This window comes from Rhincodon typus, chromosome 6, assembly GCF_021869965.1.
Source record: "Rhincodon typus isolate 14 chromosome 6, sRhiTyp1.1, whole genome shotgun sequence".
NCBI lineage: Eukaryota > Metazoa > Chordata > Chondrichthyes > Orectolobiformes > Rhincodontidae > Rhincodon > Rhincodon typus.
This window is the reverse complement of record NC_063337.1, coordinates 42,051,506-42,065,734: the sequence shown is the minus strand read 5'-3', so window position 1 is coordinate 42,065,734 and position 14,229 is coordinate 42,051,506. Positions and strand designations below refer to the sequence as shown.

At 38.5% G+C, this 14,229-nt stretch overlaps 1 protein-coding gene across 1 annotated transcript in view; it reads right to left on the bottom strand.

The window, feature by feature from the left end:
• Positions 1 to 13,940, bottom strand: part of gucy1a2 (guanylate cyclase 1, soluble, alpha 2) — a 133,627-nt gene extending 119,687 nt beyond the window's left edge. The window contains exons 1-3 of the mRNA XM_048597948.1: positions 13,867 to 13,940; positions 11,399 to 11,511; positions 2,235 to 2,953 (exon numbers count right to left, since the gene is read on the bottom strand). Of these exons, the coding sequence (XP_048453905.1) occupies positions 2,235 to 2,953; positions 11,399 to 11,511; positions 13,867 to 13,940 (906 nt within the window). The remainder of the gene's footprint in view (positions 1 to 2,234; positions 2,954 to 11,398; positions 11,512 to 13,866) is intronic.
• Between the last annotated feature and the right edge of the window lie 289 nt (positions 13,941 to 14,229).

Sequence of the window (14,229 nt, the reverse complement as noted above, 5' to 3'; positions counted from 1 at the left end):
TCGATGGGGACCACTGTATTTGGATACCACTGCCCTCAGCTCACTTGTTCCACTTGACTCAGAACACAAATAAAAATATCAGAGTCAGTCACCTCCACAATTTGCAGGCTGTTGGTGGGACAGGGTGAGATTGCACAAAAAGTTAAAAATTAATCTCCAGAATCAAATTCAGTAAATATACAAAATGACACTCTCAAGACGTCTGTAAGACACATTCAGAAATGTACAGAGGAGAAGAAACTGATAGAAGGTCAGAAGAGTTTAAAATGGTTGCATGCTAAACAACATTTTATAAGCATAAACAGATAATTTAGTGAAATGGTGCTAGGTTTTCAAAATATAAATGATCCCGCACTGTTTGGTTTTCTGAAGGTCAATAGCACAACTAGCTACATTTGTATTTCACTTCAATTGTTAAATTATGTTCTTTAAATGGCTAACCTGCAACTTGTTAACTAGCATCCATGTACTCAGAATACTCAAGGGTCCAAAAGCAAGCCTTCCTGTAATTTTGTGGTGTTAGCTAACCATCTCATGTTAACATAATTTTTAAAAAGGGTAAAAAAAAACTGTTCCTTTGCTTCAGCTGATTCTAAATTCTTGGACATATCAGAATCAGGAATTCAATAATGTAAAAAATACAATAATCACATCATGCTGCACGTTCCATTCAACAATGACACTCTAAGCCTATGGGATTAAGAAGTCAGGAGAAACTCAACCATCTGTGGACTCTGTAATGTTTAATGGATTCTCATCTCCTCAGAACTGGTTTTATGAATTGCTAATTGCATCTAAATTGAGTCATTACAATCATTCTGTATGGATTAATTAAGATGGGTTCGATGGACTCTCCCATCTGTGTCTTATGATACAAAAAACTGGAAAAGTGAAACACATTGCCAGGCAACACGCTGGGGTGCAGAGACTTGGACCATGTACCAGTATGTGGGATTGAGTTGTTTTACCTCACGGTGTTCTATTCTCCAGTAGATGGTAACATGTGACAGAAGAGAGAATGGAGTAGAGCTGCCAATGCCTGACAGATTTGGTGCATTGTAGTCTTCTGGGCGGTGCCATGGGGTTGCAAGGAAAATACTCTTCCTCACACTGATCTTTCTCACTTTACCAATCATCCAAAGGGGCCAGAGCAGTGCCATTCCATCACTTGCCTACAGACTTCTTGTCTAAATGTATTTTTTTCATTTTAATTTCCATTAAGTAGCATTCACATTCCCCTAACCACAATACACAGTGTTAAATGTTCCCCAATATCACCACCGTCCACCATCACAGTCTGTAAACAGGCGGTAAACTTTTCAAAAATTCTTTTTGAGTGTTGTTTTTAAGAAAAACTACAACAATATTTAATGCTTCCATTTCACCTTAAATTGCCACAGTCCTATCATTTTAAAAGGTTGCTTGTTTATGACATTCTGCATAAAGCCCATCATCTCACTCCTGTGCAAGTTCAAACTGGGCAGAGAGCATGTGATAACAATATTCATTAATAAGCTCTGAAATATCTGGTGGAGTCAACTCATTGTTGTGTCAATGTACAACTTAAGCAACATACAACCAATTATGGATATAGTCTAGTTAAGGTCACTAAGTTAGCAATACGTTGAAAGGCAGATAAAAACAAAAGGCCTAATGGCTTTCTCCTGTGCCTTGAAATTTTAGTGTTCACCCTCAGTAAAATGTTTCTTCGCCACTGTAAAAACTATGCTATTACTTAGAGAAAAACTTTACATAATAAAAATATAAACATAAAAGAACCACAGCACAAATATGCAGTATACAACTTGTAGATGTGACTTAATATGATCTGTTATAGATGCCATCTACACAGACCTTGGCTTTGCAGCAAAACATTTCAAATACAAACTCTCCACAGCAAGATAACTAAGAGCCAAAGGATGGTGTTCTTCTGCAAGCTCTTAACTGACGGAGAAAGATAATTCCACAACCAACATAACTCCTGACCATCATCCAGCTGTGAAACACAGAACAAATATACACAAAAATGTCAAGACAGCCAAGGGATTGATCTTATGACAAAAGATATAAAGATTGTTAACAATCACAATTGCTCAACCTACAACCTGTGTATTTATGAAAAGCAAGATATTTTCAGGATTTCCAAGGAGCTAGATTTTTTTTTTAAACTTCCAAATTCAGGAATGTTGCCTGCTGTTGACAGTCTTTTTTGAAATCCAATGTCTTGCACTTACTTTGTCATGATCTCCCAGTCCACTTCCATCAGGCTTGGCTCGAATGACAAACGGTGTGACCAGCTTTGACAGAATCTTTTGAAAACTGCAGCAAATCTTTGGAGAAACAATCTCAAAGCAATCCTGAAATCTCAGAATCTTATGCGCTTCATATTTCAGTTGTTTCCTGAGTCCTTCTCCAAGTTGAAGGATCAACATACTTGGGTCAAACATGAAGTGGAATGGGAAAGTTCTGCAGAAAGTAACAATGCTTATCTTTAGATCAGATGGAGAATGGGTTAAACCTTGTGGAAGTATTTTCATATCAGTTGTATCATTATATACTTTGATAATGAAGGTAAGACAATTATTCTGGTCTGTGCCAACTGAGGATAACTTTTCAGGGACATTGAGCACCTGCTCCACTGCAACTTCCAGCTGATAGATCTTCTGTGCTGCAGCTTTGATCAATCCAGGCATTGCAAATCCAACAACTTTGTGTGGATAAAAGTAATGAAGCATCAAAGTACCATCAGTTGAATCTTTGCATAGGAAAGAAGGGGACTCAAACCCATCATGTTTACTATTGGATGTTCTTGCATGTTCCAGTAAAGCATTAAACCCAACAAAAAAGTCCTGCAGTGTACTTCCAACTGCTCGCAGGACTCTTTCATTTTCTTCAAAACAAATGCAGAACAATTCCTCACCAAATTTTTCTCGCAGTTCTTCAATCTCCAAACCTGAGAAAGACAAATAGCTTTAATAATCAACAATACAAAATAATGTTACTTTTGTATTGCAATATGTCAGAATATGTGCACTGATGAACATAACTCAATGCCACACATTTCCAACCTAATTTTTTTAATGTCTTCTGTTTTAAGGAAAGAATCCTATTTTTATCAAATGTCAGTGCTGGAGAGCACAGTGTTCAAACTTACATTATATTACACATGACCTGTGCTTGATACTGATATTGCATAAACAGTTATATTTCACCTCAAAATACCTAAAGTGGATACTAGTCCAACAAAGTAATTTAAATTAGCCCCTGGTCCTGCAAACAGCCTATAATTCAATGTGATTTCTTCCCACTTCCCATGAGGTTGGTGGTTGAACCAGTTGTGGTGTCACATTTGCACCACCAAAATTCATTCACATAAACACTTTATCCTAACAGATGAAAAGTCTTAATTCAGTTGTTCCTAAATAGATTCAAAGCCAAATCCACTGTGTGAAATGCCATTTAAGGAACTGTAGCAACTAATTCAACATCTGTTTGTTTTGGCAGTCAAATAATTTCTGTTGGTTTACTTGTATGAATCAACCATATCATCTCTCATGACAGAACAGTTAAATAAGAAAAACGACAGCAAATTAAATTTAAGCCAACAGGTTCCCTGTACTCCGGGAAAATAGGCAACATGAAAACTTATTGAATTGCATCAAAATAATTCTGGATGGTGTTGAAAATGATTTAGATTGAGTATACTTGGTGGTTAGCAAGCCTAATCACTGCTAAACAAAGCACACATAATATTTGAACCTATAAACAAAAGCAGAATCCAAGAAAATCATACTTAAACTATAAAGTACTCTTAGTCTGATAACCAGACTTTGAGTACTGTGGACTAGTGACCGGTTATCAATGATAAAGCTTTTCAGCCTGTCAACACCATGTGATTAGTTCCCAGATGGTTCACATTCCCAAACTGTTGAGCAAGAGAGGGAGAAACTATCAGATCTCCACAGGCTGTCTGCAGTCGAAACACTTTAAGCCTGTAGAAAGCCAGTTAATTTTTCCTTTTGCAGTTGCTGTAAACTGTGACCTTTAATTAATAAGTCAAGTACCTTTTAGAAATGTAAACTAATCATCCTATTCCTCCTACACACAAGTAAAAGAATCCACAGAAGGAAGTGCAGGAAGCAGCACTCTGATAAGCAGAAGAACCATAACTGTAAACTCCTGTACACATTAACCACTGAACTGCCTTCCCATTCTTTCCCCATGCTCATAAAAACCATATATTTTCCTGTCTATATTTGTTGGTATATGTCAGTAACTGTGTGTATACAAGGGGGTTGGAGCTTTGACTACTGGCATTATATGCCAATGGTTCATAATTATTTATTTGTAGCTAGAGTGTAATTACTTATAATAAATAATAATTCCTGTTAAGTGTAGAAACCTGGTCTGTATTTTCTGACAACCTGGGGCTATAAAACAGGTGAATTGGGAATCTAAATCTTGAATCTTTGGGAATTGATTGATTTTGGCTTGATTTCCAGTGTGCTAACCCAGTGAAGCATAACAAAGTTTGGGGGCTTGTCCGGGATTAATTTGAAACAAAGGCAGCAAGTAATTGGGTGTGATATTAGTAAATATCACAGGTGAAGGAAAACATCAGGTTCTATACTGTATTTATGATATAATACTGGAAATGGCAAACATCCAGCAGGTGCAGAGTTCTTCCTGGCAGTCTTAAGGGAACTTTCAAAGAGAGGATTGATTGATTTGGTAAGTAAACTGGAAGTAGCGTTGCCTGGCAGATACAATCATTTAATTAATCTCATGGTATATGGATTTAGAGGAATTACAAGAGAGATTGCATATTCTGAGTAGTGAAACATCAGAATCAGATGATATTCAGTTGCAGTTAAAGTAGCTTCCAAATGAGGAGTGAAATGAGAAACTGGAGTTGAAATTCGAAAGGGAAGAAAAAGACAAGAAAGGAGAAATTGAATTAGGATAACAGGAAATGAAATTGAAATTAACGAAAGTTAGAAGACTAAAATTAGAAATACAAAGAGAAAGAGAAAAGGAGAAAGCATTAATAGCAGCTTAAAATTATGCAGTTGAAACAGGTAATGTCAGATGCTGATGCAGGCTCTGGTGAAGTTAAGTCATAATTTGAAGTTCACTTAGGAGCAGATTGTTTGCACAAGTCCAACCAAAACTTGTGGAAAAGGTTATGGATGTTTTCTTTATGTCATTGGAGAAATAGCTAGACAAAGGAATTGAGCAGAAGAGGACTGGACATTGTTCATGCAGAATACGATGACAACTAAAGCACAGAATATTTATTCTTCACAACAAAAAGACAATTCTTGGAATTCTGACACTGCAAAGAAAACTATATTGTCTGCATATTGCTAGTGCCTGAAGCATGCTGGGAAAGTTCCTGGAATGTAAGGAAACAACCTGGGCAAACCTATATTTATAGAATCCCTACAGTATGGAAGCAGGCCATTTAAGCCCATCGAATCCACACCGACTGTCCAAAGAGCATCCCAACCAGACTCAGACCTCTACCCTATCCCTGTAATCCTGTATTTCCCATGGGTAATCCACATAAACTACATGTCCCTGGACACCATGGGCAATTTAGCATGACCAATCTACCTAACCCGCACTTCTTTGGGCTGAGGGAGGAAACCAGAGCATGCAGAGGCAGCTCACAGAAATGCAGGGTGAATGTGCAAACTCCATATAGTCATCCAAGGGTGGAATCAAATGTAGGCCCTAGCACTCTGCGGCTGCAGTGCTAACCACTGAGCCACCGTGCCTTCCATTGATTTTATATTGATTTTAAGCTGTGAGCAAAGTAATTTTGACAGTGAATATGAGCATTTGAAGCTCTTAGAAAAATTATTCACTTAAAAGAATTTTAAAATTTTCTACAACCCCTATTGAGAACTAAAGGATTGCAATTGCTGTACAGGCAGAAATTATGGCTGATGATTATGAACTAATCCATAAAACTAAACACTTTTTCTGTGACCCTCATAAATTCCAAAGTTATAGAAAATGAAAGAATGAAAGGAAGAAAAGTACCAAGGTAAAAATGGATATGTTCCAAGGTCCTGTGCTCAGATGAGAAGGGAAAATATTAAGGCTGGAGGGGAAAATTGGATGCCAAGGTTTTTCCGTTGTAACAAGGTGAGACACATTCATTTAGAATGTTGGAAGTTGAGGGTGAAACCTTTGGAATTATTGGAGCTGGCAAAACTAAATCTAAAAAGAAAACTCAGAAGGGAAAGGTCACAAACTACATCTAAGAGACCGGGGTAAATACTGCTGTATTGGCAGAGGAAGTACACAGCATAGATAATTGATATGAAGGGTTTTTGTATAAGAGGGAAGATAAGTCCTTGTTCATCAAAGGAAGCATCCAAGCAATTAAGAATAACTAAGGATATAGAGGCTATTAAATCTCTCTTGCTGGAGAAGGATTTAGTCTTCCTAGAGTTCAATGAAAGCTAAAATATTAGTAAATGAGATAGGCAGTTCCATTGTACAAAGTCCAATTGCAGAATGACTTACTGTCTGGACTAGTGGTAGTCGGGGTAAATGTGAAAATACCTGGGGAGGATTTGATTTACTCTTGGGGAATGATTTAGCAAGAGTGATTGTCATAGTTTCACCTATAATCACAAAATCTAGTTGAGCTAAAGAGACAGAACAGTCACATGAACAGGTTCTGGATCTATTTCCATCATGTGTAGTGACCATAGCAATGGCTAAACAATGTGCATCACCAGAAGTCAGTAATACCATGAGTAGATGTTAAGGTTCCCAAAAGTCTCTTTAAGAATAAAGATAATTCAAAAGAAGTGTTTGGCATGTCTTCATTAACTGAGACTCAGGAAGCAGATCCAGGGTTACGTAAGTTAGCAAAGACAGCTCACATTGAAGCTGAGGCTGAAGGAGTTCCATAGTATTATTCTATTCACAACAGAATTCTGATGAGGAAATGGAGATATCCTCACAGACCTGTGAACGAAGAGTGGATACTTGTTCATCAAATAATGGTACTGCCCAGATATCATAAGGAGATATTGTGAGTAGCACAGAGAGTCATAGATTCAGACAGCATGGACACAGACCCTTTGGTCCAATCAGTCCATGCCAAACATAATCCCAAACTAACCTAGTTCCACCTGCTGGCTCCTGACATACATCCATCCAAACCTTTCCAATTCATGTATCTATTCAAATGTCTTTTAAACGTTGTAATTGTACTCACATCCACCACTTCCTCCGGAAGTTCATCCCACACGTGAAACACACTCTGCGTAAAAAATTTGCTTCTCATGTCTTTTTTAAATCTCTCTCCTCTTACCTTAAAATGTGCCCCCTCGCCTTCAAATTCCCTATACTAGGGAAAAGACAAATACCATTAACTCTATCTATACCTCTCATTATTTTATAAACTTCTATCAGGTCGCCTCTCAACCTCCTATGCTCCAGTGAAAACCGTCCCAGCCTATCCAGCCTTTCTTTATATCTCAAACCTTCCAACCCAGCAACATCTTGATAAATCTCTTCTGAATCCTCTCCAGCTTGATAGTATCCTTCCTACAACTGGATGACCAGAACTGGTCACAGTATTCCAGAAGAGGCCGCACCAATGTCCTGTACAACCTCAACATGACTTCCCAATTCCTATACTCAAAGGAGTGAGCAATGAAGATAAGCATGCCAAATGCCTTTTTAACCACCCTGTCTATACGTGACGCAAACTTCAAAGAATTATGTACCTGCACCACTAGGTCCCTCTGTTCTACAACACTATTCAAGCCCCTACCGTTAATTTTTAAGCCCTACCCTTGTTTGTTGTCCCAAAATGCAAAACCTCAGATTTATCCAGATTGAACTCCATCTGACATTTTTCAGCCCATTGACCCATTTGATCAAGATCCCTTTGTAATCTCAGAAAAACCTTCCTCACTGTCCCCTTTGCCACCTATTTTAGTGTCGCCCATAAACTTACTAACCATGCCTTCTATACTCTCATCCAAATCATTTATATAAATGACAGACAGAAGAGGACCCAGAACCAACCTCTATGGAACAATGCTGGTCACAGGCCTCCAGTTTGAAAAGCAACTCTCCGCTATTACTCTCTGTCTCCTGCCATTAAGCCAATTATGAATTCAGTTGGCAAGCTCCCCCTGAATCCCATGTGACCTAACTTTACTAATTAGTCTACCATGCGGAACCTTGTCAAAGGCTTTACTAAAGCCAAATAAACATTGCCATCATCAATCTTTTAGGTAACTTCCTCAAAAAAACTCAAGCAAGTTTGTGAGACACGATTTTCCTCACACAAAACCATGCTGACTATCACTAATCAATTCTTGCCTCTCTAAATGTCTATAAATCCTATCTTATATAATCACCTCCAAAAATTTATCCACAACCGAAGTCAGACTCACAGGTCTATAGTTCCCCGGTTTCTCCTTACAGCCTTTCTTAAACGAAGATACAACATTAGCCACCCTCCAGTAATGGGGCACCTCAACCGTAGTTATAGATGATACAAATATTTCTGCAAGGAGTCTCATAATTTCCTCCTTTACTTCCCACAACATTCTGGGACCATTAGATCAGGCCCCAGAGATTTATCCACCTTTATATTCTTTACGACCTCCAGAACTTCCTCTTCTGTAATGTGAACTGTTTTTAAAGCATCAAAGTTTATTTCTCTGCATTCTCTAGACACCATTTCTTTCTCCACAGTAAAAATTGACATGAAATATTCATTTAGTGTCTCTCCCATTCCTGGGATCCAACACAAAGACAACCTCCTTGATCTTTAAGAGGACCTCCCCTCTCTCTAGTTATCCTCTTGCTCTTAATGTATTTGTAGAATCTCTTTGGATTATCCTTAACCTTATCTGCCAATGCTATCTCATATCTCCTCTTTGCCTTCCTGATTTCTCTCTTAAGAATGCCCATACACCCTTTATATTGATTAAGAGATTCAATTGAACCGAGCTGTCTATATCCAAAATAAGGTTTGTTTTTATTCTTCAATACCTCAATCATCCATTGTTACTTAATCTTATCACCCCTACCCTTCAGTCTAACAGGAGCATAATGGCTCTGAATTCTCGTCATCACACCCTTGAATATCTCCCACTTGTCAGATGTCCTTTTACCTGCAAACAGTCAACTCCAATCAACTTTTGAAAGTTCTTATCTCATACCATTAAAATTTGCCTTACTCCAATTAAAAACTTTAACTTTTATGGAAGGCTTATCCTTTTCCATTATCATTTTGAAATTAATAGAATTATGATCGCTAGACCCAAAGTGTTCCTTCACTTTTACTTCAGTCACCTGCCCTGCCTTATCGCCCAAAAGGAGGTCTAATTTTGCTTCTTCTCTAGAAGGAGCATTTACATATTGATAAAGAAAATTTTCTTTAACAAATTTGACAAATTCTGCACCATCCTAAACTTTGATACCACAGTAGCCCCAGTCAATGTTTGGAAAATTAAAATCCCCCATTATTACAACTTTATTATGCTTACATATATCTGAGATCTCCCTACATATTTGTTACTCAATTTCCCTATTACTATTGGGTTGCGGAGTGGGTTATAGTACAATCCCATCAAAGTGATCTTTTCTTTCTTATATGTGATTTATACCCATATATTTTCACTGGATGATTTTTCCAAAATATCTTCCCTAGTTACAGCTGTAATGTATTCTTGAATCAAAAATGCCATCCCCCTCCTTTTTTGCCTCCTTTTCTATCCTTCCTATAGCATCTAAAACCTGGAACATTGAGCTGATAGTCTTTCCTTATCTCAGCCAAGTTTCTGTAATACCTATGATGTCCCAATTCTGTGTTCTTAAACATGCCCCAAGTTCATCAGCCTTACCTGTAAGAACCCTTGCATTGATATAAATGCAGTTTAGTTCTTCAGAGTTACTACATACTCTGAGTGTTCTTGTCTTTCTTTACTAATTGATTTGCTCTCCTCACATTCAGAACCTTCCCCATCAATCCTTCTGTTTACACTGCTACTTAGAATTCCTCCACTTCCCCTCTCTATCAGTATAAAGTCTCCCTTAATGGAATGAGAAAATCTCCCTAAGATATTGGTCCCTTTCCAGTTTAGGTTAGACGCACCCTTTTTGAACAGGTCTTTTCTATCCCAAAAGACATTCCAATTGTCCAAAAAACTTGAATCCCTGAACAATAGACCAGCTCTTCAGCCATTGATTTATCTCCTTTAACCTTTTGTTGCTTGCCTTGTTTGACTTTGGCATTGGGATAAACCAGAAATTACTACTTTTAAGGTTCTATTTTTTAATCTTCTACCTAACCTCTTAAATTCAATCTGTACTGTTTTAATATTTTCCCTAAAAATGTCATTCCTACCAACGTGTACAATAGCTTCTGGTTTCTCAATCTCAGCTTTAACAATACGATGGAAACGTTTAGAGACGTCCTTAATCCTAGCACCAGGAAAGCAACAAATCATCCTAAATTTACACTCATTGCTTCAGAATCTCCTGTCTATGCCCCTGACAGGGGAGTCCCCTATAACAATAATTCTATCAAACCATGTCAAACACTGCCTAACATAAGAATCATTCCAAGTTTCCAATAACTGACTTCTTATGGCAGGTCACATAGGAATACAGGAAACACAGGCATTGATAAACAAGTATTTTACATGGCTGAGACTTCATAACGACACAGTGCAATTCTGTAAAACATGTCATCGATGTCAGGTTGTAGGAAAACCTCAACAGCACCACTGGTACACCTACCAGTTTTTGAAGAGCTATTTAGTTGTTTTTTAGTAGATTGTGTAGGAAAATTACAAAAAAAAAAGCAGGTCAAGTCAGATGGTATACAAGACCTTCATAGCCCAATCATCACTATCATTGTATGTGATCTAGCATGAGCATGTCTTTTAAAAGGCGTGTTGATCCCCTGACTATGAGACATAACACAACAAATACCTTTTAAGAATATTTAGTTGGTCTACAAGTTGAATATGATCTTAAGAGGTTTTTATTGTATTTGCCAGTTTTCCAATTGCTGAACATGTACTTCATTGAATTTAAGAAAGCAGATCATCTTTAAAAAGAATTGAAGTACATGGAGAGTAACCAAGTCAGAAATTACAATTTGAATTAGGAGCCATTTCAAAGGTATAAAATAGGGAAGTAGTTCAGAGTAATAAATCACCATCAAATCTATATTCTACAAAGCTGCATATAAAATTCTTCAACTGGAATATTTACAAACAGAAATTTCAATCCCTGTATTGAATAGAATCAAAATGGCACCCATGCAATTTCTGACCTACAGGAATCCTTTCCAAGCTAAAACAGTCTCTTTAAGTTGACATATAGCATAACAAAACAACTTTACCAAGAACGTTTGCTGAGGATTGTAATATTCCTGAGACATCTTCCAGCTCATCTTTGACAGAGTGATCTGCAAAGGGACATCTGTTGGACACTTGTGGATCTCTTTTTAATTCCCTGCAATTGAAACAAAACATGCTATTAAACACTCAGATTAATGAATAAAGTCAGAGTTAAACACTTAAAGAAGAATACCTTGAGTATCACCAAGATTGACCCACAATATTACAGGTTAGAGCTTCAAGACTAATTGGGTAGGCACGTTTTCCGCACTTCATCTTAGGTTTATTACTTAAGGATACTAATGTTAAAATGCATAAATAAACCAGATACTCAGACTATTAACAGTAAAGGTGATGGCACCAGAAAGAAAAAAAGTAAAAGCTAGTAAAACTTGGAAATGACAGTACTGGTCCAAACTAGATTTCCATATTAAGGCATACAAGAGGAGTTTGGTTCAGTTCTGTCATGTCCAAATTTTACTGATTTGTTTCCTTTTTTCACAACTGATGCACATAACAAGCAGGAATGAAGTGAATAGTTCACCAGGGCATCAAACTTTTTTGGCTAGGCAATGCAACTAGACTAATCCAAGTATCATTCCAGATAATTAAAGGCCCCTCTCTATAAAAGGCTATTGTGATATGCACAATTAATTTATCCTTCAACAGAGACATAATGCTGCTTTACAGTCATGGAGCACAGTGCCCCCAAGGATTAGAAATTCCACTAAAGTATTGAATTTGTGTCCTTGCATTCACATAATATTAACTCAATGCCACAAAAGTATATGCAGTGTTGAAACAGAAATATTCCTGATAGTGTTGCACCATAGAAGTGTCTGCTGAAAATTGTCTCCTTTACTTGAATAATTTCACATTTCTTTTTTTGTGATTGAATTTCACAAAAACATCCCAATATTTGTGGAAGTGTGAAGAAACGATATTCAACTTAAGATATAGCACCTAATTCTGCAATGCCACATTTTTTAAAATTATTCATTTTTGTGGGATGTGAGCATTGCTGGCTGGCCATCATTTCTTGCCCATCCCTAGTTGCCCTTGAGAAGGTGGTGGTGAGCTGCCTTCTTGAACCATTGCAGTCCACTTGCTGTGTGTTGACCCACAAAACAATTAGGAACAGAATTTCAGGATTTTGACTCAGCAACAGTGAAGGAACAGGGATATACTTCCAAGTCAGGATGGTGAGTGGCTTGCAGGGGAACTTGAAGGTGGCAATGTTTCCATATTTCTCCTAAGATGGAGATTGTCGTGGATTTGGAAGGTACTGTCCAAGGATCTTTGGTGAATTTCTGCACTGCATCTTGTAGATAGTACACACTGCTGCTACCAAGCATCGATGGTGGAGAGAGTGAATGTTTGTGGATGTAGTGCCAATCAAGCAGGCTGCTTTGTCCTGGATGATGTCAAGCTTCTTGAGTATTGTTGGGGCTGAACTCAACCAGGCAAGTGGGGAGTATTCCATCACATTCCTGACGTGTGCTCTGTAGGTAATGGACAGGCTTTGGGGAGTCAGGAGGTGTGTTACTCTCTGCAATATTCCTAGCCTCAGACCTGCTGTTGTAGCCACTGTGCTTATGTGGTGAATCCAGTTGAGTTTCTGGTCAATGATAAACCCCAGGATGTTGACAGTGGGGGTTTCAGTAATGGTAACACCATTGAACGTCAAGGGATGGTGATTAGATAGTTTCTTATTTGTGATGGTCATAGCCTCGCATTTGTGTGGTATGAAGGTCACTTCCACTTTGTCAGCCCAAGCCTGAATATTGTCCAGATCTTGTCGCATTTGGGCATGGATGCTTCAGTATCTGGGGAGTCATGAATAGTGCAGAATATTGTGCAATCATTGGCGAACATCCCCACTTCTGACCTTATGATGGAGGGAAGGTCAGCTGAAGACGGTAGGTCCTAGGACGCAACCCTGAGGAACTCCTGCAGAGATGTCGTGGAGCTGAGATGACTGACCTCCGACAACCACAACCATCTTCCTATGTGTCAGGTATGACTCCAACCAGTGGAGAGTTTGCCCCCGGATTCCCATTGATTCCAGTTTTGCTAGGGCTCCTTGATGCCACCCTCAGTTGAATGCAGCCTTGATATCAAGGCTGTCACTCTCACCTCACCTCTGAAATTCAGCTCTTTTGTCCATGTTTGAACCAATGCTGTAAGGAAGTCGGGAGCTCAGTGGCCCTGGCCTGGCCATATTAGGAGTCCAAACCACAGTGTGAGGGTGAAATGTTCCCGGTCTGGCAGGGATGTAGGAGTTGGGACCAGAATTCTGAGATCTTCATGGAGGCAGATTATTGCCAGGACAGGCTAGCCACCTAACTGCGCTGGCAAATTTGAATAATTAACTACCTATTTGTAGGAAGATTAGGTACATGGTTCTCCATTAAGGATCATACCTGGTAGGAGCCTGATAGCATCTACTGGGCAGCCAGTAAGGACGTACCAAAAAGGCCTTTTATTTTCACCCTCCACTGGACAAGGATTGATCAGTGGGCCATCGTTCCAGCCAGAGGCCATTCTGTAGAATCATGTTCCTTCCATGGGAATGAGCTGGCAACCATGGCCACTCTTTATTTAATTATATTCAAAACCTTTTCAGAGGAAACCTCATGATAGAGGCACCTCAAGATAAAGACACCTCATGTTCTCCATCCTGCAGAGGAAACACCCATTAGTGTTGCTGGAGCTTCCATCCTTCCAAGGTTGGAACCTTCTGTCACGTAGAGTTTCGAATGGCTTTGGAAAAGTACAGCAAAATTAAGTTATTAGAAAAATGTGAAGCCATCGAGTTAAGGAGGCAGTGGTT